This window comes from Danio rerio, chromosome 5 (genome assembly GCF_052040795.2).
Source record: "Danio rerio strain M-AB ecotype USA chromosome 5, GRCz13ab, whole genome shotgun sequence".
Taxonomy (NCBI): domain Eukaryota; kingdom Metazoa; phylum Chordata; class Actinopteri; order Cypriniformes; family Danionidae; genus Danio; species Danio rerio.
The window spans coordinates 30,646,880-30,671,549 of record NC_141025.1 but is presented as its reverse complement, the minus strand read 5'-3'; the positions used below and the strand labels follow the sequence as shown (position 1 = coordinate 30,671,549).

Sequence of the window (24,670 nt, the reverse complement as noted above, 5' to 3'; positions counted from 1 at the left end):
GTTGCCAAGAGCAAACTAGATAAATAATAACCTACAGATAGATGCTTGCTGTTCCCAAACAAACCTTTAAAATCAGCATTCCACCCATGTCTGACTTATATTGCAGTTTTTCTATCCATTATAATGAGTGATGTTCTTCCAGGCGGCAGTAATGATGTAATCTAAATGCAACATCAAAACGAAGCATTTTTCCCCGGTGACGCCTGAATACATATTTTATTTTTGATATTTAATTTCAATTTTCCTAAACTACTTTTTAGTGCAAACCTTAAAATGCATAATTAAACATGCAAAACACAGTTTTGCTAATTGTAAGTTACTGTGTGTGGAAAAAAATTAACACTTGCACCTCAAGCTGGAGATGCTTGTTTCCTTGGTAACGGGGGTCTCGTTGAATTTCTCCATTGCACTTGAAGGCGCTTGTTCTGGTGCTCTCTATGGGTGATAGATGGAGACCAGCTCTCATTGATTATTTTTATGAGGAAAAAAACATTTTCTCTGGTATAAATGAAAAGAAAACAAGAATATCGACAGTACGGCGTGTACATGATGATTATAATGAGCGCAGTATATAAAAACGCCACGGATTTATCAGTTTGTCATTTGTCTTCCACATAGACGAAATGGGTTATGCGTACTAAATTAACTTATAATGTGTCATATTTAAAGAAATTATAGATTTAAATGTGACCAACAGATTAATGTAAAAGCATTGATGACTAAATTAATAAATCAGCCTGTCCGCTTATTAGTTGTCTCCGCGCTCTGAGAGAAAATAATAGTTGTTGACGAACAAACATATACATGTATAAACGAAAAACCATCTGCTTAATCCATTTTCAAATATGCAAATTACTATTTACACAAAACTAATACGCAACCGACTAGTCTCGTGTGACTTACACACATCAACGTTGTCCAATCAGTTCAATCACACGGTACTGTGATGGTCTGAGATTTTCCTCGCATTAACGCAAATGTTTTGAAGTCTATTCGACCGTGACAGCTCCGTGATATCAGGCGTAATCTGCGAGTGCGCGCGCATCAGTGCACGAGCACAGTTCTCAGCACCAAGGACAGCGTCTCTCACAGAGCATCAGGTCACCCTTGACAAAACCTTGACTACGATTCTATCAGGGCAAGAGCGAAAGAAGTGAACCACAACATTAACGCAAAACTGTTTTTCTTTTCCCACTCTCTCCGAAAAGAGAGTGCATGTGAGAGACGACTATCAACAGGAGCGAGCGTCATTTTCTCCAAAGGCGCGCTGGCATGGTCTTGTTGAATGTGAACGGGTGTGATGAGCGGGCTCAATGAGTGAAGCTCATTCCTCAGCGGAATAGACGGAGCTGATCGCATTCCGGTGCTGCTGGAGAGGAGGACGCGCTGCGAGCGGATCTGCCTCATCAACGGACACCGACACGCATCCTCCACGGGGCACTCGGCTCGACTTCTCTGCCATCCAGGGCAAAATGCGCCTGGTTCTGTTCGCCTTTCTCATCTCGTGCTCCTGCGCGAGAGGCGGATGCGAACCCAAGACTGTAAACATTGGAGCTGTTCTGAGCCAGAAGAGATATGAACAAGTGTTCAAAGACGCCGTCACCCAAGCCAACAATATCTACGGCAAAGATAAGTTCAAGATGAACGCGATTTCAGTCACCCATAAGCCAAACGCCATCCAGATGGCACTCTCCGTGTGCGAGGATCTCATCTCTAACCAGGTAAAACAGTCTGTTCAGGTCAGGAGCATACTGAATATAATAATAATAATAATAATAATAATAATAATAATAACAATAATAATAATAAATTAAATAGTTCAATAATATTAATAATTAAATTCAATAATATTAACTCAAATGTATCTTATTAAAAAGTTTATATTTTATAAAACATCTATCTATCTATCTATCTATCTATCTATCTATCTATCTATCTATCTATCTATCTATCTATCTATCTATCTATCTATCTATCTATCAACAATATTACAACTAATGTTAGTCTAATATTAAAATATTTCTAATTATTTGCTTATAGGATGTAAAGTGCCAAGTCAAAGTAACTGTAATTTTTAAAAACATGTTCTTACAGAGCTAATATTTGTACATAGCTCATATCTGTCAATGTAGGCTATGTTTGTGGGCTATCTATCTTAATATATTATTTATTACTGCTACTGATTTGGGTGACTCTCGCAATATACATAGTTAAAATAATTATGTTGTATGTTAAATGTTTGAATACAGCTTTGTTTTTAATTGCTTTCTTTTTTAATGTTATTTAAAATCGTTGTATTATTATTTCGTCAACAAGTGTTTCTGGCAAACGCGGGGAAAAAAACACTTTCTGCTTGCCAATCCTCAAAAGTCAGAATCACAAACGTGGCTCACGGGCAGCCGTTTTTAGCCAGGCTTAGTTATTCTAATAACGAGTTATTCTGCAAGGTCAAACGCTGCGAATCTCGATTTGCACGGATGAAAACATGCAACAGGATCCAGGGGTCCATTTTGACCTTACCAGTGAGTGAGCATTCAGTGTACATTGGCGCATTGGGAAGGCTGTGCGAGATGTGCTCAGAGGTTATGAACTGAGCCAGAAATAATTTAAGGTGCATTTGTGAGTCCGTGATTCATATGGCGTCTTGTAAATATAAATTACAGAATAATTACAGCGTTTAAGGTAACACTGGCCCCCTGCATGTAGCGCCATCGCATCCCCGCAGGCCCACCGCCTCTATTTTAATGAAAAACGTAAAACGAGGCCAACATGGCGCCAGCTTCGTATAACAGCTGGTTTGTTCGGGGAGAAAGCTCTAGTAGAATATGATGGGGCAGAGATTATTACAACACGGATTACTTTCCAAGTCACAGCAGACTAACAGATGCAATGCAGTTCGTGACATCCAACATGTAAACTCCAGATGTTGGATCAACACTTGACATTTTACTGTTAACTGACTCTTGCTTTGCTTTAGAAATGCGTCGACAACAAAAACAAGATACAAACACATTTATTCATGTTCTTTTCAGCTTACTCCCTTTATTAATCTGGTGTTGCCACTCGGAATGAACCACCAACTTATCCAGCACATGTTTTATGCAGCGGATGCCCTTCCACCCGCAACCCAACACTGGGAAACACCCATACATTTGCATTCACACACATACTGTACACTACGGTCAATTTAGCTTATTCAATTGACCTGTACTGGATGTCTTTGGACTCCACGCAGAAATGCCAACCTAGCCGAGATTCAAACCAGCCACTTTCTTACTGTGAGGCAATTGTGCTACCCACTGTGCCACCATACTGCCCAATTTTAATGTTTTACCATGTACAATTTACCTAATGAAGTTTTGCTTTGAATAAAGTATAAAAAATATAAATATATATATACATACAAACAAATCAAATTAATTATAAATACCAAACATGTTATCACCATTTGGTAGACTAGATTTTAATTGGTCAATCTCAACACTTTTTCATCACATAAGTGATACAGTAAAAAATGGTAGAACAATCTTTACTCTAATTTAAAATGTTTCATTCTGACATACAAATTAGATGTTCATTCATTCAATTTCTTTCGACTTAGTCCCTTTATTAATCTGGGGTCACCACAGCAGAATGAAATGCCAACTTATCCAGCATATGTTTTACGCAGTGGATGCCCTTCCAGCCATACACTTGCATTCATACACACAGCCAATCTAGCGAATTCAATTCACCTGTACCTCATGTCTTTGGACTTGTGGGGGAAACCAGAGCACCCAGAGGAAACCCACTTAAACACGGGGAGAACACGCAAACTCCATAAATAAATGCCAACTGACCCAGCCAAGACTCGAACCAGCAACTTTTTTGCTGTGAGGCCATCGTGCTACCCACTGCGCCACTGTGACACCGCAAATTAGAAGTTTTTCTTCTTACAAACGTGCCAAGCAAACACAGAACGTTCCCTGTTTGGTTTCCCTTTGGTTGTTTTCTGAGATTCAATACGAATGCTTACTGTAGTTAAAGTTATCCTCTCAAAATGTTGTAGGGAGAATGTTTTAAAACAATTTAAAGGGAACAAACCTTGATGGATTGTTATTTATGTGAACTTTCCTCAATAACCAGCAGAAAAAAAACATTCTAGGGACCAGAAATAACACCTCCAAAATGTTCTAGGAAACAGAAATAGCTGAAGTAAATGCACATGAAATGACAGATGTGAAAATAACACCTCAGTGAATTCTGTGGATACTTAACAGCAAAAGTAGCAAACAAGGAACTGTACCAATCAGTCAACTATTTCAAACCTGACTGGCTGGAGTTTTGTTTGTACACAGTGATATTTCAGGATGTTCAGAGTGAGCATATGTTATCAAGTAAAACATTTTTTGACAGTTTTGCCTTCTTCTGTGAGTTCAGCAGTGAAATAAGGTGGAAAGGTTTAAGAAAAAAAACCTAAAATATGAGCTAATGAGAACAGCAAGTCATGAAATACTTAATATAGATTTAGCAAATGTTTAAGGACTGTTTTTTTTTGTAATGTTTGTTAGCTTGGTGGTCAAATTAAACAGCAGTTAAGTTGGTTTCTACATTGTTTTTGTTATTAGGTATTAAAATTCCTCAATTTACATTGCAGTTTAGGATTTTGTGACTAAAACAAAAAGCTTTTTTTTCAGATGTCATTTCCCACTCCTATCTTTGTGTCCTTAGGTTTATGCGATTTTGGTAAGCCACCCTCCCCAGTCCAATGACCATCTGACACCCACTCCGGTGTCCTACACGGCTGGCTTTTACCGTATCCCTGTAGTGGGCCTGACCACCCGCATGTCCATCTATTCTGATAAGGTGAGTGTGGGAGACTGCAGCCTACTATATTTGTGAAAGACATTTTTTCTTGCCTTTTGAAGCAGATCAACTGATTTTTACTGATGGTCATCCTCCATGATTGTTGTCATTCATCAAAACTGAAAGATGTGATTAATGTTTACTCATTTTTAGAGCTTTAAAAACTCTCAGATCTCATTAGAATCGATTGACTGTTTTAGATTCATTAACACTCTTTGCCTTATGACATCCTGGCATGAAGACTGATGTTGGGATCCATCTCTAAATTAATTACAGCTAAAGTGATTAAATCCTAATGAACTGAAATTGCTTCGGGCCTTTGAGATTCACTAGTTCTTTCTCCCGACCGTCCATCTAGAGTATCCACCTCTCCTTCCTGCGCACGGTGCCTCCCTTTTCCCACCAAGCCCAAGTGTGGTTTGACATGATGCGCGAGTTCCAGTGGAATCACATCATCCTGATCGTGAGCGACGACCACGAGGGCAGAGCAGCACAGAAAAGGCTGGAAACCCTTCTGGAGGAGAGGGAAACAAAGGTGAGATGCGTGGGCTGCCCACTTACATGGACCAAACGTGTACATGAGTGTGTGTGTGTGTGTGCAAGTCAGCGTGTGTTCCTGTAATCAGTATTTCAGAAGTCCTCTATATATGTTAAATGTTTCCTTTTTTCTGTTGTGTAAACACATTTCTTTCCATTGGCTAACATTATTTATGCCAGCAGCGTCTTAAGTGGTTTATCTGCAAAACTTTGTACTTTTCTACTCATCTCACATTGCTTTTTACCATAGTCAGATTCTCCTATTTGTCTATCCACAACAGGAGCAAAATGAGGGACTTAGCCTGGGGCTGTGCAAAAAATCAACCAAAATATTAATGGCAGAGCATTTAGTTACTTTGGGTTTCTCTGAGAATTTAATCTTAGCAACAGGCTATGAATATGATTAATTGAGTGTTTTCCATGCAGCTATGCGCTGCTTAATATTTCACATTATTTAATAAAGTATTTCACCAAGAATTCAATGGTAAAGATAGTTATGCACAATGCAAGTTTAAACCTTGTTCTCATTTGTACATGTGTGTATACACAAATTCACATATCGTCACTTTGGAATTATAAGGTTCTATCTGCGTCCTAAATGATTATGACATATTATATTGAGCCTTAAAGTTTTTGCATTTCATATAGCAAACAACATGTGTGTAACAATTCTCTTTCATTAACATGACAGAGACCTTAAATGTACTCAAATGTACTTAAATGTACATCATTAAAATTCTCTTCAGTTTGCAAATTGAGGTAAAAATAACAGAGCAAATGCAGATTGAACCTTCTGACTTAAAAGTCATTTTCTACTTGGAATTATACCCAAAACCCAATAAGTTAAGGTAACTCAAATCATTTGAGAAAACCAATTGCAAAAAAACCTTTGTTAAAAGGCTAATCCCAATGAGTACTGTGAACTTACTCCATTTAAGTTGAAGTAATGAGGTATTTAATTAAATTATTACCTTCAACACTGAGTTCAAAACTCTTTTCAAATGAGTAAAATTGACTTTCAGTGAATTTGGTGTTAACTACACTCTACACTATTTGGTAAAGTAGACTGTTGGATTTTAGGGTGTAAGGTTCTATCAGGCAGATCATTAATTGAAGCATTAATTTTCAAGAAAAACAATCACAAAAAATATAAATTTGTGTTGGAACAACATGTTGATGTTTGAGATTTGAGTTACATTTTTGCTTTCTGCAACATTTATTTAGTGTTAAGATGAATATTTTTTCTTGTTCAAAGCATACAAGGTTGTGCTATATCCAGTGCAGCTGTTAATTATATAGATAAAAATATGGGCGACGCAGTGGCAGTAGGTAGTGCTGTCGCCTCACAGCAAGAAGGTCGCAAAGACATGCGGTACAGGTGAATTAGGTAGGCTAAATTGTCCATAGTGTATGAGTGTGTATGGATGTTTCCCAGAGATTGGTTGCAGCTGGAAGGGCTTCCGCTGCGTAAAATATATGCTGGATAAGTTGGCGGTTCATTCTGCTGTGGCGACCCCAGATTAATAAAGGGACTAAGCTGAAGGAAAATGAATGAATATAAATATTGTAATATTTATTGAATTTTATGCTTTATATGAACTTTTGCATTCTATCAATTGAATTATACTGTATGTCCCAAAAATCAAATTAAGTATTTTTTCCTTTAAGGCTTAATGTAAAATTTAAGGACATTAAAAGAAAACAGGGTCGAGGCAGTGGCGCAGTAGGTAGTGCTGTCGCCTCACAGCAAGAAGGTCACTGGGTCGCTGGTTCGAACCTCGGTTCAGTTGGTGTTTCTGTGTGGAGTTTGCATGTTCTCCCTGCCTTCGTGTGGGTTTCCTCCAGGTGCTTCGGTTTCCCCCACAGTCTAAAGACATGCAGTACAGGTGAATTGGGTAGGCTGGAAGGTTATAGGTTGCGGCTGGAAGGGCATCCGCTGCGTAAAACATGTGCTGGATAAGTTGGCGGTTCATTCCGCTTTGGCGATCCCAGATTAATAAAGGGACTAAGTCAAAAAGAGAATGAATAAATGAAAACAGACAATGAGCAAATGTGTTTAATAAACATTGAAAAATGTTTCACTGACTATAAACTATATATACAAATAAAAATATTTTTACAATTAATATATTACTTTTTAAATAAACTATTTGTTTTTCAACAATGTAAAATGTAAAATTTTATCTCAATGTCAAAAAATGCTTCTAAATCATCACATTTACACACATCCTTTAAGTTTCAGGTTGTTTCTAAATTTTGTGTGTGTCGGCATTATTTAGTCAACTCTGATTTTTGTTTCTTTCTAATCTTTCCCGCTGTCAATGGAGCAATTTGACGATATGACAAAGAAATCTGATCCTGATTGGTCCTCTTGTGTGCTTTCAAAATGCTGATTGGCTCACAGAAAGAACCTTATAGAGCCAAGCAAGAGTTTGACTTTGCAGATAAAACTTTTTTATATTTTAAATAAAAAATCTTAAAGTGTAAACAACTTATAAAAAACAGCACATAATGTAAATAAGTGGTCATTTAATAAGAATATGTCAATAACTCAATTTTGACAAAAATGTCAGATCTTCTAAGGTGACGATATGCATTGTCTAAACGAGAACAAGAAAAAAAAATTGTTAATCCATAAAAGAAGCATTTCTTTGGGATCTGAATCCATTAGCATGGCACCGTATTTTTAGGACAACCGCAATGTCCTTGCAATGTCATCCCCAGTAATGGCAGCCTCAAGGCCAGCTGTTTTTATGTGCACATTCTCAGACTGTTCTGGGAATCAGTAGAAGGGCTCATGAAAGTCTTTCACTAGTGTTTGCTATTACGGAAAAAAACTTTGCTGGGAAACTGTCAAATACATGCACAGTCACTGCATTGAGTTGAAGTCAGAATTATTAGCCCCCATTTTTTTTTTTCTTTTTAAAAATTTTACAAATAATGTTTAACAGAGCAAAGACATTTTTCACAGTATGTCTGATAATATTTTTTCTTCTGGAGAAAGTATTATTTGTTTTATTTTGGCTAGAATGAAAGCAGTTTTTAATTAAAAAAAAAACATTTTATGGTCAAAATTATTAGCCCCTTTAAGCTATATTTTTTTTGATAGTCTACAGAACAAACCGTCCTTATACAATAACTTGCCTAGTTAGCCTAACTAACCTAGTTAAGCATTTAAATGTCACTTTAAGCGGTGTAAAAGTGTCTTGAAAAAGATCTAGTCAAATATTATTTACTGTCATCATGGCAAAAATAAAATAAACCAGCTATTAAAGATCAGCTATTAAAACTATTATGTTTAGAAATGTGTTGAACAAAATCTTCTCTCCGTTAAACAGAATCTGGGGGAAAAATAAACAGGCGGGCTAATAATTCAGGGGGTTTAATAATTCAGACTTAATCTCTATATTAATTACATGAATTTAAAAAATGAAAAGTATTAAGAACATAAACATAATATAATCCACACATATACATTTAATCTATCTGAACTTTAGCTTTTGCTTTGTAAAAGCTATGAACTCTGCACAGACATTTAAAAGAACATATGAATCTGGATTCTAGGGCTCTGAAGAATGTGCATTATCTTGCTGGAGTGCTTGAAATATCTTATTGTGGGCCATATGTCTGGACAGAATGGTCTTGTAGCCGCAGCTTGCTGTGCTTCATGGACTGTAGCTGATGTTCTTTTACGGTAGATTGATAAATAAATTTAAACTGATGGATGGGATGTAGTGAACTGGATTAGACTGCGCTTGATTGTACCACACAATTAGCAAACAGCAATACATTAGGGGAAAAAAAAACAGTTCAGACGATTTGGCCTTTATTATTAATCATGGCACAGCAACGAGCATTCTCAGAGCAAGTGATTTAATTAAATACAAATCAAAAGGTATTAAAAATTCCAATGAAACTTTATGAAAAGCATTAAGGCAAGGGGAAATTAAGGAGAGAATATGCAAAGTTAGATAAGGTTGTCTGCTGTATGTAGTATTTGTTGATGGTTTTGCAAGCCCCAGGATTAGAGTTTCCCAATTTGAAGCAGAAAAGTGGAGTTTTGTTGGAATGCTTTACTGCGCACCATTTATAACTGTTTATAATATTCTGTGTCTGCATATTTTCTCTGTGCACATTATTCATCAGAGTAAAAACAGGAACTATGAAAACCTCGACCAACTGTCCTTTGACAACAAGCGAGGACCCAAGGTATATTTGCATGGTCAATGCACGCCGCCCAAAAAGTTATCTGAAAGTAGCCACTAGAAAAGCAGTCAAAACAATCAACAATCCGATTCCAGAGATCCTTATCCTGCCAGCACGTCTATTTATTTGTTTGGATTCTTTTTATGATTTCAATCGAGAATGGGTTATTTTTTCTGTTAATGCGTATACAAAAAAAAAAAAAAAAAAGAATCGCTCCCCCACCTCTCACTTTTTTATTTTTGTATAAAGGAATGCATGTATTGAAGCCAGCAAGATTGCAAGTCTATTCTTTTGACACAGTGCGTGGAGATCTGGTCGTGTGGGACAGGCACTGTCCAGATGTTACTCCCACCTTTCTGCAGCATTTCTTCTTTTTTGTTGGGTTTTTTTTTTTGGTTTTGGTTGGGAAAGAAGCCACCACCACCACCTTCACCTGTTTTTTGCTTTCCGGTTGCATCAATCTTCTTCTCCCTCTTCCTCTAACATGCACGTGTTTCCTTGGAATCTTGATTCCCTTGAGTTTGCATGTGAAATGCAGAATTTTTTTACCTGCTCCAAGCTTATTTAAGTTTTTTTGAGTTACGCAGATTATCTCAGAACGTTTTTATTTTTACTTCATTTTTTAAACCCCTTCTCCCCTTACCCCCCCAAAAAAAAAATAAAAAAAAGAGAGAGAGAGATGGAGAAAAAAAAAAAAAAACGAAAGGGCTCAAAAGAGCATGGTTCATGGTGGCGATGAGTCAACTTCTTGACTAATGTTGTGTCCTAATCCCAGGCAGAGAAAGTCCTCCTGTTCAGCCAAGACACAAATCTGACGGCTCTGCTCCAGGAAGCCAAGGAGCTTGAGGCCCGAGTTATCATCCTGTCTGCAAGGTGAGTTCATCTCCACCGCTTGACCCACCAGACTGCTAATCGCTAATGCTACTGAATAATACATGTGGCCACGCTGAGGCTGACAAATAGTGCTGGCTAATATGGTGAAGCTTGTGTTGGAAAATTGTGAAAAGATGTTTGTGTATTATGGTCAAGTTATCAGAAATGAGCAATTGGGTTCTATTCAATTCATTCGGAATTTTCCACATTTCAACGGTAGTTGAATTGGATTTTTGAAATGTAATGATATCATAAAATGTTAAAATAGCTGTGAAGTAGATACACTTTAAACAGATAATTATAGTTGATTTTATTTTTATTTACTTCAGTTCAAAATCAGGCTTGCTATTCAAGTCAAAGTTCATTTTAGAGTCTAAGGGTGCTTTCACACCTGTTGATTGATTCTTTTGTTCCGAAACAGGGATTAAAATAGTTACAGTGTTGCTCTTTGTTCCTGGTGTGGTTCGCTTTCACACGGCAAAGTTTCTAAATGGACCAAAAGAGCTAAAACAAGTCACATGCGAGTAAACTCTCCAGACATTTTCATGTGTCCTTATTTTAATTTATACAATGAGCAATAAGACATTATAAGTGAAAAGCTGTGCTTTAATTTGGAATGGTCACACCCACAGACATCGTCACCAAATATAAATCAGAGGTAAGAGTAAGACTTTCTCATACATAGCCGTTGGATAGAATTATGCATTATTACAGTATAGAGAGAAATAACAGATAAACCAAGACTGCTGTTCGGTCAATTTTCCTAATGGATAAACAGCTCTCGTTAATAGTTAGCATGCGTTCACTTTTGTATTTGACATGAAATGCACATTTATCGGTAGAAATGACATCCCGCCCTACTCATAATTCTCTCTTTATATAACCGTATGCATATTACATATCCATAACACACTGTGATATTCAGACTGATTGTTTTGGTGCGGATCCGGGCACAATTGCTGGATTCACATATGCCAAATGAACCGTGCAAACTGGGGAAACACGCCAGGTTCCAAAACAATAGTCTAGGTGTGAAAGCACCCTAATTTAACCTAAAATCTGATACATTATTTTCACTTAGGTCCATTTTTTTAAAGGTTTGTGTCAAGTAATATTTTTTTTGCTGATAACATTTTAGTTCCTAAGTTTTTTTTACTTTAAATGACTGTGTGAAGGCCATGGGAACTAGGATTAAATGTATTCATTTAAAGTCCCTGTGAACCGCAAGCTGTGACCGTTATTCTTTTCGTAATGTAATGCAGTTCTGAGAGAAACAGAATTTTAAATGAGCAGTGGGCGTGGCTTATTTTTTCTACCACGAGCTGAATGGATGTAGTAAAGTAGACATTTCTTTCAGAAAGGTCAGTTTAGAAGCGCTATTACAACCTAACAGACACCTCCTGCTCACCAATTGGACAGTTGGAGCAGCGTTAGCCACGCCCATTACCTCAAAAATCATGTAATCTAATAAATGAACTGAAAACAAACAGGAAGTGCATTTTCAGATTTCAATTCAAGATTACAAGGCCAAACAATTTTTTTTTTCTTAATGACATGCACAGATAAAAAAAACTAGCAATGTAAGCTAACAAAATCATATGGTTAGTTTTGATTTCTTGGGGACTTTAAATTTTCATTATGGACAGGACTAACCAAGAGAACTGATCTGTAAGTGTAACACACCCTAAAAGACAATTTACTGTGCATACCCAAACAGCTAACAATTTCTGTGAGGTTAAGGATTACTGTTAAAGCAAACATTATGTCCAGCTGCCGCACAAACACTTCATAAGGTGTTGTCTGGCTAAATGAGCCAACATCTAATTTGTAAATGAGATTAAAATGTCAAACAGTTTCTTTGCCCTTCATGAGTCACTCAATCAGGCGCACACAGATTGACTTGAGGGGAAATTGGAGGCATCCCGCGTAATAGATTTAGACATGTTTTACACTCGAGTTGGTGACTAAAAGCATGGTCAAATCTGTCTACAAATACTGTATTTAACAAGAGACACGCAATCAACCCAAGCTCAGATGTTTGCACTGACAGATTCCAAGTGGACTTTCTCATAATCTGAAAAATGTAGGTGTTTATTGCAATGACTCCAATTCGTTACAACCAATCTTTATCCGATCACAGTGAAGACGAAGCCGCGGCCATTTATAAAGTGGCACGCCAGCTCAATATGACAGGCTCTGGTTACGTGTGGCTGGTTGGAGAAAGGGAGATGTCTGGTAAAGCACTGAGTGAAGCCCCAGATGGTATGTACTTTTCATCCTCTCCATTTTCATTCTCTTGCTCTTTCTCTCTCTCTCTCTCTCTCCCAGGCTGTTTAACAATTTGAACATGTTTGCCTTTTAAGCTTTTTATACGATTACAATTTGCAATCCCCACCGACGAATCAGTGTCTGTGCTGTACTTGCGTGTTTAAACGTTTAAACAGCTGCGTGTTTAAAGGTTTTAAACACAGTGACTCTTTACTCATTGTACTGTGCTTTATGTCTAATGTTTAATTTGTTTCATTTTTGAGTGTTTGTCCTTTCTTTCAGTAGACAACAATTGATGCAATAGAGAGTTGTGGTAATCCATATTGGTTTGAGTGTGCATACATTTTTTAAGGTTTGGCTTTCATGAGTTTATTTGTAAGTGACGCTTTGCTACTTCCACATTGAGGTGTGGATACGATGGTAAGCGACAATCGCATTTCTTTGTTCCTGGCTTCTTTATAAACACATCCGTGTTCAACTTCACGTCATTCTGCTCAGTGCTGACCCTGTCCTAACCCCCCATGACTTTCACAGTCCTTCTGTCTGTCTTGAGACAATTCGTTGCTCATATGCAATGCACGTTTTTTGTTTCTTTCTCTGCCAATGTGTGCGTTTCTTTATTATTATTATTATTATGAGTATGAGTATGCCTCTTAAAGTCTTGTTGTGAGGCACTGGCCAACACCATGTAATGTTGTCAACTGGGCAGGCTTGCTCGGCCTCCAGCTAATCAATGGCAAGAACGAGTCTGCGCACATCTACGATGCCGTGGCTGTGGTGGCCCAGTCCATCCAGGAGCTCTTTGAGAAGGAGAATATCACAGAGCCTCCTCGAGGCTGTGTTGGCAATACAAACATCTGGAAGACTGGCCCACTCTTCAAACGGTGAGGCCAGGGATGAGCGCTGGCTAGCAGTCGCTAGCTTTCCAACCAACCAACCATCCATTAGCTGTCATGCATTACCATACATTACCACTGGTCTGGCACTGACAAGAGTGGAAGCTTTCACACCGCAAACATTGAAATCCCAAGCATTCGGCTTCTAAAACCATTCCCTGACTCCTCAATTGGAGGAATATTGGAGTGCAAGGACACAACAAGCCTGTTAAGTTGTTGATTACATTGGCCTTGTGAAATCTGGTGGTACCAATTTGAGACCCCTACAGGTGTCATTTCTGTTCTCCTATGTCTGTGCCTGCACAATATGTGCCATCCCACCCTACACAACACCCCATAATCTTCCCTAGTTAGTCGTCATATCTTTACCTGAGACACACCTGCATCTCCCATCTAATCTTCCATTACTTCCAGTCATCGTCAATGTCCTCCTTTGTGTTTAAATGAGCATTTTGTGCCTTTTCTAAAATGCCCCTCTGGTGTACTAGAGTGCTGATGTCATCCAAGTATCCAGATGGCCTGACAGGCCGCGTGGAGTTTAATGATGACGGAGACAGGAGGTTCGCCCACTACAGCATTCTGAACTACCAGAAAACCCGGCTGGTGCAAGTGGGCGTCTACAATGGCTCGCAAGTATGAAATCGGCTCAGCCTTTTTAATGAGCTGTCCTTCTGCTTGGCAGAAATATTTGGACAGCAGCACACTGTAATCTTATTGTAACACTTTAACATAAGGTTAAAGCTTTCCATTTAGTGAGCCATCAGTGCACAATGAAAGCACATATTTCTTTAGGTTAATTTTTTTTTAATATTCTATAGTTTGGCCGGCACAGCGGCTAAGTGGTTAGCATGGTTGCCCTAGCAAGGAGGTCACTGGCTAGACCAGAAGGCATTTCCGTGTGAAGATTGCATGTTCGCCCAGTGCTTGTGTGGGTTTTCTCCGGGTGCTCCAGTTTACCCCAAAGTCCAAAGACATGCGTTATGTGTGAATTGGATAAACTAAATTGACTGTAGTGTGTGAACGAGAGAGTAGTTGAGTGTTCCTCAGGGCTAATAATTGTACTCTCTGTGCTGGTTGGTGGCAGCATTGGGTGGTTCATTCCACTGCCGAGACCCCTGATGAAAATAAGCAAGGAATTAGTAAGGAAAGTGAGTGAGTGGGGGTTGCTATTTTTTAGACCAACGCAACGCTTTGCACCACACTGTTTAAATAGCAAATCCAGGTGGTGTCAAGGTGCATGAAGGTGCATTGTGGGCATAAGAATAGGACATGTTTTGCATATAACTCAGTTGTTTGACCACAATTCGTTATTATTGTTTATTTATTAGTTTGCTGGAAATTAGAACTGAATTTTGTTTTGAAATAAATCTTTGTGCTTAACAAATAAAAATAAATATGTAGGCTAATAAATGTCTTCAGTGGAGTGCATACAACACCGTTCCTTATTCACAAAAGTAAACAAGAGTAGAAGTAAAGAGGCCAAATGGAGGAGGCTCGTTCTTTATCCTCCAACTGCAGATGGTCTGTTTAACTGTTTTATCACTAGCGAAGTGCTCAGTTTTAATTTCTGTTATAAAACAAAATTTTCATTATAAATATGATGTCCACTCATACTTCTGTAAATAGTTTTTTGTGTAAATGGAAGATTGTGTAAAGGGATATATAGCTATTATTATCAAGAAGAATTGTGTAATTGTTTATAGTTTTCTTTAAAACACTATAATAGATTGTTGGTGTTAGGATGGGTGTTGGCCCGTTTGGCCAACATTACTTCGACAACTTTTAAAATTAAGACCTGTTTAAAATGATTTAAGAACTACAAGACAACATTTCTGTGAAATTTAAGACATTTTAAGACTCTTTAAGACCCCGCGGTCACCCTGCTATAGTTTGTCACTACTTGCATGACTCAGAAACTCTTGTAATTTGCAACACAGGAGACCATGAAGTAAACCTACTGCATGTTCTCATACACAAGGATTATTTGTTTAGTATAATTGCTTTACAATACAGCAATTGCAACAGTAAATTAATGTAGTGTGATGAATGAAGGCAACTGACGGAAAAACAAATTGTTCCAGGTTGTAATGAACGCTCAGAGGAAGATTATTTGGCCAGGAGGAGAGACTGAAAAGCCGAAAGGCTATCAGATGTCAACAAGATTAAAGGTACGTCTCATTGCAGCAATTTTAATACATCTTTGTTTTAGGAGGAGGAGGTGTTACATTTACATTTACTTATTTTTCCCACTGATAGATTGTAACAATTCATCAAGAGCCCTTTGTCTACGTGAAGCCGACTTTACGAGATGGAACCTGTAAGGAAGAGCACACTGTAAATGGAGTCAAAATCAAAAAAGTGATCTGCACCGGCCCAAACGAGACCATTCCAGGTATTTATTATGTGTTATATCATAGTGTATGCTATTGTTTTGGATTGCAGTTGTGCTTTGTCTGGATCTGACTGGCTTGTATAAATACAGGTCGCCCCATAGTGCCTCAGTGCTGCTATGGGTTCTGCATTGACCTTTTGATCAAACTTGCATTCACAATGAACTTCACCTATGAAGTGCATCTTGTGGCTGATGGCAAATTTGGCACTCAGGAGCGTGTGAGTAATATGATAACTTTATTGATTTTTCACCTGCCTGAAGCTTTGCATGTCTTTTTGTTTTCAAGGTCATGCCATAGCCTTTCCCAGCTCTTCTTCACAGAGGCTGTTGAGAATCTGCTGAAATTTACATGAAGTAAAGGCCATTGATGCATGACAAATTGCTTAGTGTTATCTTCCTGATACCAGGTAAATAACAGCAACAAGAAAGAGTGGAATGGCATGATGGGAGAGCTTCTGAGTGGCCTGGCAGACATGATCGTGGCTCCACTTACAATCAACAATGAACGAGCCCAGTACATAGAGTTCTCTAAACCGTTCAAATACCAGGGGCTCACAATACTTGTCAAAAAGGTGAGTCTCAGATAATCTTGGATTATCAAGTATTGTGTTCAGTTTTTAAATTAGTTTTTATTTTTATATGTTTACACCCACTGGCCACTTTATTAGGTATAGCTTACTAGTATCGGGTTGGACCCCTTTAGCCTACAGAACTGCCTTAATCCTTCGTGGCAAATTCTAATCCTACCGTCCAAATGACGCAGAAGAAATCGAGACTTATCAGACCAGGCAATGTTTTTCCAATCTTCTATTGTCCAATTTTGGTGAGCCTGTGTGAATTGTAGCCTCAGTTTCCTGTTCTTAGCTGACATGAGTGGCTCCCAGTGTGATCTTCTGCTTCTGTAGCCCATCCGCCTCAAGGTTGGACGTGTTGTGATGGTTGAGATGGTTGTGCATGAAAATCCCATCAGACCAGCCCGTCTAGCACCAACCACCATGTCACGTTCAAAGACTCTTAAACCATCTTTCTTCCCCATTCTGATGCTCTGATTGAACTGCAGCAAATGGCCTTGACCACTTCTACATGCCTAAATAGATTGAGTTGCTGCCATGTGATTGACTGATTATAAATTTTAGTTAACGAGCAGTTTGACAGGTGTACCTAATAAAGTGGCCGTTGAGTATATATATATATATATATATATATATATATATATATATATATATATATATATATATATATATATTCAGTTACTGTTTATTTGATCTTAAGTAACAGTAACAGAACTTGTCCAAAAAAGAAAATCGAAAAAAAATGAATATTTTGAATTAGTTTTTATTTTTACGTTTTGTTGAAGTCTCATGCCAGTAATTGTGATTAGTTAATTTTTTTGCATTTAATTTTTTGTTTTATTAGTTTATATTCAAGCTATAGCTATATCATAAAATACTATAGTACATATTCAGCTACTTTTTGTTTTATTTTAAGTATCAGTAACAGAACTGTACCTCCTCAAAAAAATGACACTTAAAAAAAAAGAAAGAAAAAAAACATACAAAGAAATACAATGCATAAAGCTAATATTAATCATAGCATTTAAATTTTTGCATAAGACTATCTCGTTAAACCTACATTATACCCTGGGGCCAATGAGAAATGATCTGGGGTCAGTTTCATTATAGTTTACATCTTCAAGTTTCTAATAAAGTGTCTGAAATGTAATTAATTTTTTGGGAAACATCCACTGGGAACATGACTTTCTGGGACAGAAATAGTATTACAGTTTCTTGATTTAATTGAATTCCCTGAAGTGGGCTTATCTTTGTACACTGAGAAAATGCTGTGGTAAATCAGTTGACTCTGGCATACAGTGAAATCTATAAATACACCTCTGACCAGCACAGACGTCGACTCCATTTGATGTTCCATATGGCGATGTGGGTGGTGTTTGTTGGATTGGATAAAGCTATGTTGTTTTGCAGGAAATACCACGCAGTACACTGGACTCGTTCATGCAGCCCTTTCAGAGCACTCTGTGGTTACTGGTGGGTCTATCGGTCCATGTTGTGGCGGTGATGCTCTACCTATTAGACCGTTTCAGGTAAAGGACAGCATTTTATAATGTAGAAATCCTGTCATCATTTACCTAAACAGTATTTTTTAGGTTAATTTATTGTTGATGTTTTTAGCACAAACCTATATACAGTTGAAGTCAGAATTATTAGCCCCCCTTTGAATTTTTTTTCTTTTTTAAATATTTCCCAAAGGATGTTTTACAGAGCAAGGAAATTTTCACAATATATCTGATAATATTTTTTCTTCTGGAGAAAGTCTTATTTGTTTTATTTCGGCTAGAATTAAATCAGTTTTAATTTTTTTAAAACCATTTTTAGGACAAAATTATTAGACCCTTTAAGGTATATTTTTTTCTCTATAGTCTACAGAACAAACCACTGTTATACAATAACTTGCCTAACTACTGTAACCTGCCTAGTTAACCTAATTAACCTAGTTAAGCCTTTAAATGTCACTTTAAGCTGTATAGAAGTGTCTTGAAAATTATCTAGTAAATTATTACTTACTGTCATCATGGCAAAGATAAAATAAATCAGTTATTAAAAAATGAGTTATTAAGCTATTATGTTTAGAAATGTGTTGAAAAAAATCAATCCATTAAACAGAAATTGGGGAACAAATAAACAGGAAGGCTAATAATTCATGGGGGCTAATAATTCTGACTTTAACTGTAAGTTGTTGTTTTAAGCATCAAAACAATAAATGTATATTATAGCTGTAATTTGTTTCTCATACATTAGAATGCTATGTTAATAATATTTTTAAACACAAAAAATATCATGTATTTTATGCAGGATTTACAGCAAGTGTCTTTTGTTATAGTTTATATAACAAAATAACTTGACAGGCTTATTTACAACAATCATTTTATAGCATGTAAATCACTCTACATACCAAATACTAGATTTTTACATTTTATTTATTGTCTGCTAGAAGTTTTGTCATTTAAAAAAAAAACATTTTCTTATTTTCTCTGTTCAAATGTGCTACCTTTCATTATTTTCAGGATGAAAACATTCATGGAATTAAACTGCTGTAAAAATGCATTAAATAAATATTTTTTTCAAATGTTTCTGCATAAATGTGTAAATCAACCTCAGTCCTGATCAAAACTACTAAATGTTTTTAGCTCATTAATAGGATTTTAACTCTTTATTTGCCAAGTTCACAAATGATGTCACTGATTTGGTGAAAAAACACACAAAATAACGTATTTTCAATATATGAACATGAAAGATGAGTAACAACACTACTTTTGATGCATTGTTAGTTTTTGTGCAGCTTAAGATTTTCATTCTTTCTGATTTACTGTTGGTGGCTGTTTTTCCCCATTGACTACCATTATAACCACATTTTATGATTGCAAAACCAAGATACCATATAATTATGCATATTAATTGTTGGTTTTCTCTGTCAGGAAGAGATTAAATTGGTAATTTTTACTGTTGTCATTAGTTGGCACAATTAACCTTTTAGATAGACCCTTTGGAAATTTGCCTGTTTGTGTATTGTTTAGTTTAGTTTTTTCATTCAAAGCATTTTCCAAAACTATGTCTCAAGATTTGTCACAAAAAATCATTCTGCAAGCTGAAAAACAGAAAGAATTATTACCAAATTAGGACTCAAAATCACCCCAGAGTGGATAAAACATCCCCAACAATACATAAGTGTTATTCTTTTAAACATTTTAATAGGTACAGGTCAGAATATGTGAGTGGGTTATTTTGACACATGATATTTTAACAGATTTGTGTGTGTTAAGCATTAGTAAAGACAACATTAGCTCCTGTCAGCTTTAATTGTGGGGAAAACTGGGTAATTTTAAGCTTTTTCAGCTAATTTCATTGTCCGGGTTTAAAACCATTGTTAGGGAGGGATTTAAATCGGTGATGTATCGCAAATCTGCTATAGTGGAGAGATGACTCGTCAGTTTCTCATTATTAATCATAGCTGAGTTTTCTTATCCTATGAGAAGACCCTGCTTCTTAATTATTATTGAGAGCACATGCTTTATGAAGGCAAGGCAGACCTGCCAAGCTGTGAGACCCAATGACTGGGTGAGACCGCGTTCGCACACGGCACACAGTATTTAGCCATACATGAAGGGGCGTATGTGTGTGTTTCCATGATCAACAGGGTTTGTTGCATGTTTTTCTCTGCAATGCTGTCAGGGTCGATACAGCAAAGCTGTTGGCTTGCAGTAAGCATTTTTGTCGGGAGAGCTAAACAGGAAATGGAGAACGGCTTCTTCTTTTATCAGTTGACTTTGCTACTATTCAGACACATCGCCTATATCTGTGCTGCTGTGTTCACCTATTTTTAAAATCTTTTGGATTACCGGCACATTCAGAGCCAGGGATTGAAATCCTCCTCATTTATAGTTCACACGACTATCTTTATAATGATATAACAAATTTTGGTTATGTGTATATGAAATTAGGAATAACAAATGTAGGAGGACATTAAATTAGTTTATTTCTTTGCATTTTAACTTTGTAAACTGTAAAATCATGGCTTTCCTCACGGTTTTGTGTCTCATTTTATGAGCCAACAGACAACAGTTGTTCGCTCCCCTCTTTCTCACCTCTTCTGCTGGCCACGCCCATCATGAAGCATTTCTTTTTTAAATTATGAGGTAGACTTGAACCGAAAGCGGGAGGTTTCATGGCCCTTTAATGTGTATCTGTTATGTCTGTAATTTAAATTTAATGTGAATGCCAATATCGGTATGAATATTGTAGAGTTACACTACTGAGTGTCTCTAAATGACAGGATTTGAATCTTTTTTTAGTGGGCATTTCCATTAAAACTCATCCTCTGACAATTTTTTTAAAGAGCTAACCGACTGTACGGATGTGAGAATGAAGCTCAGTATTAAATATGTTGCAGAACATTCCAAAAGGTTTACTGAAGATTAACAAGTATGAAATGTCTGTCTCTGACTGATATGTGCTTCGCTCTGCAGCCCATTTGGAAGGTTTAAAGTGAATAGCGAAGAGGAAGAAGAAGACGCCCTCACCTTATCCTCAGCTATGTGGTTCTCCTGGGGTGTACTTCTGAACTCCGGCATTGGAGAAGGTAGAAAAATCAGCAAGCAAATTATTATTCGCTCCATTTCCCCCTGTGAGGTGCAGATATTGCTGACTCAGTGTTTGATTGATTGTGCAGTAAGCATAATATTCTTTATCGCTCTCACCTCCACGCTTCCATTCACAGGTGCCCCTCGGAGCTTTTCGGCGAGGATTTTAGGTATGGTGTGGGCTGGTTTTGCTATGATTATAGTTGCATCTTATACTGCCAATTTGGCAGCCTTCCTAGTGCTGGATCGGCCTGAGGAGCGCATTACCGGCATCAACGACCCTAGGGTGAGCAGGAAATATGAAGCAGTGCTACATGTTATACAACAGAATATCAAATAAGGCTGAAAATTAGCACGTTTAGAGATTGCACATTTCACACAGCATAAAATCAACGCATATAATTAAGCTTGTCAAGGACATGTAATTACGGGTCATTTTGTTCACAAAGGTTATTTTTATGTGGCTTTTTTCATCATAACAGCCTACAGTATGTCAGTTCTGGGATGTGGGCTGAAAATTGGCAAAGAAATAAATGTAAACATTTGATGTAAAATAGCAAGTAATTGTATTTTTTTAATGAGTCTGTAGGTTTTTGAGAAGCAGTGCTGTGTAATACCTGATCCAGAATTGTAATTAGATTAAATTGCATTTTAAAATGCTAATATTTACATGTTTATCTTTTTAATTAATCACACAATAACATTATTTACATTGTAAATTATTAATGGTTTATGGATTTTCCGCAGTTTTTTAATATAATTGTCTTTCCATTGGCATGTAGGTAAATATATAAAATGTACAGTTTTATCAAATGTTTTTATTTTTATAATTAAAAAAAAAAACATTAGCTGTAGATCACAACTCCAGGTTGGAGTTCTTTAATGCACTTCAAGTTATTGAAAGCAGAGTAGGAAATGTATTTCCTTTTTATTATTTAGATCATCCCGGTACAAAATATTTTCATTTAAATCTCTTTGAAAAACAGGGTGGGTAAAAATGATTCTAATGTAACCAAAAAGTCATTAAAAAATGTGTAATCTAATAAATAATTACAACTCCGGTCATGTTATTTGTAATCAGCAACAGACAATTATAAGTAATCTACCAGACACCTGCTGTAATTCAGTACTGAATGTAATTTTTAAACTATAATTAGTGACCCTGGACCACAGAACCAGTCTTATGTTACTAGACCCAAAAAATCTTTGTATGGGTCAAAATTATAGATTTTTTATTTTATGCCAAAAATCATTACAATATTAATTAAAGATCAAGATTCTTGGAAATAGTTTTGAAATTTCCAGCTGTAAATATATCAAAACCTAATATTTGGCTGGTAATATGCACATTTAATTTATTTGGACAACTTTAAAAAGGTTTAGAATTTTAAAATATTTAGTTGTTTGTGAACATCTCAGCCAAATATTGTCACTTTCTAAAAAACCATACATCAGTGAAAAGCCTATTTATTCAGTTTACACGGGATGTATACATCTCATTTTAAAAATCTGGTTTTATAGTTCATTGTCACACATAAGTTACTTATTTTCTAGCTTTCTTCTTAGACACACAGCAATATGACTTCACTGAACATTTTTAGGTCACACTCAATTCCCACCACTATTTTCATCTTTAATATTTAATGTTATTACAGAGACAAAAAAAAACTTCCAAATTTTGGAATTGCAGACACCAAACACCATTTTACTTGAATTATTCAGCATGTTGTGAATCAACAGTCACTTCACTACATCTACAAGCAGTTCGTCAAGACCATCCAAACTGTTTCTTTGTGTTTCAGCTGCGAAACCCATCAGATAAGTTCATCTACGCCACAGTGAAGCAGAGCTCTGTGGACATTTATTTCCGGCGCCAAGTTGAGCTTAGCACCATGTACCGCCACATGGAAAAGCACAACTACGAGAGCGCCGCTGAAGCCATCCAGGCTGTGCGAGACAAGTAAGTCATTTTTTTAATACTTTCAAAATTGTTTTTTTTTTAAGTGGGTGTGTGTGTTTTTTTAAAGTAAGGCTATGTCAAAAGTAATCCAAAATGTAATCTAATAATATCAAGAGATTAATTACTTGTATCGTTACTGTTTTTTTTTCTTGTATTAAATAGCTTTTAACATTTTTTATTGTTTAATTAAAGTTTGTGAAACCATCATTTAATGTGATGTTTAATGCACGTCATATCCTTTCTTTTTCTTATTTCTATCAATGTGGTACAAAACAATTTGATTCAAATCTATTTGAGAAACAGGTTCTGTCAAAAGTAATCTAAAAGTAACCTAAAACTGTAATCTAATAAATTATTTTATTAACTAGTCAACAATCAGAGATTAAATACCTGTATCATAATTGTTTTTTTGTTTTTTTCTTATGCTAGATTTATTTATTTTTTTATTGTTTTTACATTTTTATTGTTTAATTAAGTATCACAGTTTGGGAAACCTTAATTTAATGTGATGTTTAATGCACTTCATGTAATTTTCTATTTCTTTTTTCTATTTTGTGGTACAAAATAATTTGAATCAGATCAATTTGAGAGACAGGTTCTGTCAAAAGTAATTAAAAATGTAATCTAAATAATTATTTTAATAGTTAGTCAACAATCAAGAGATTTAATGCTTTTATCAATATTGTTTTTTCATATTCTAGAATTTATTTTTAATTATTTTACATTTTTATTAAGTATCAGTTTGGGAAACCTTCATTTAATGCAATGTTTAATGCACCATGTTGTTTCTTTTTCTTATTTCTATCAATGTGGTACAAAATAATTAGATTCAGATCTATTTGAGAAACCGGTTCTGTCAAAAGTAATCTAAAATAATCTAATTAATTATTGTATTAACTAGTCGGCAATCAAGAGATTTATTACTTGTCAAATTTTTTTTGTATTGTTTGTATGGTTTATTTTGTTAATTGTTAAATAGCACAATATTACAGCACATAGTTAAGGTCCGGGCATAGATACTGATGCCAGGAAGCAGGCAGCAGAGAGCCAGTCAGTTTAAAGAGTGACACACATTCCTCTTATCTCAATGAGTGCGCGAAGAAGAGCAGAGAGCGGCTAAACACCAGTTAGTGTGAATCAGTACAGTATTGATGCTGAATACAAAGCAGGGGCTGGGAGTCGTATTTTAGAAAAGACCCTTGTTACAAGGCTAAGACGAGAACAGATGACAGCCTGCCAGGATGTTTAATAATGCTATTGACCAATTTTTTACATCTGGAGTTAAAAATTGTAATCTTCAGGAAATATCTACTTAGAAGATGCTAATTGTCTGCTGTTGGTAAAAAAGTAGTGTAGTCCAATTTAGAGCTGCTGATAATGGATACGATGTTGAAAAATGAAAACCTAAATAAATTTGAAATGAAATGAAGACAAAATATTTGAGAGTCTGCACTCTTTGTACAAAAAGATCTGCATTCGTACAATGAAGCCCGAGATTGCCTTCATAGATCATCCTCAAATCCTGTAGGATCAGATCG

General features: G+C 36.3%; 1 protein-coding gene across 4 annotated transcripts in view; it reads left to right on the top strand.

Annotated features, from left to right (window-relative positions):
- The first annotated feature begins 872 nt into the window (after positions 1-872).
- grin1b (glutamate receptor, ionotropic, N-methyl D-aspartate 1b) overlaps positions 873-24,670 on the top strand; it is a 40,880-nt gene continuing 17,082 nt past the window's right edge. For 2 of the 4 annotated variants that reach the window (XM_087250904.1, XM_087250902.1), the window contains exons 1-15: positions 992-1,721; positions 4,711-4,845; positions 5,204-5,380; positions 10,364-10,461; positions 12,602-12,723; positions 13,439-13,613; positions 14,114-14,258; positions 15,707-15,793; positions 15,882-16,017; positions 16,108-16,235; positions 16,425-16,589; positions 18,000-18,118; positions 21,059-21,171; positions 21,310-21,458; positions 22,975-23,132. In XM_087250904.1, coding sequence (XP_087107030.1) covers positions 1,473-1,721; positions 4,711-4,845; positions 5,204-5,380; positions 10,364-10,461; positions 12,602-12,723; positions 13,439-13,613; positions 14,114-14,258; positions 15,707-15,793; positions 15,882-16,017; positions 16,108-16,235; positions 16,425-16,589; positions 18,000-18,118; positions 21,059-21,171; positions 21,310-21,458; positions 22,975-23,132 — 2,156 coding nt within the window. In that variant the 5' untranslated portion in view covers positions 992-1,472. 4 annotated transcript variants of the gene reach the window in all.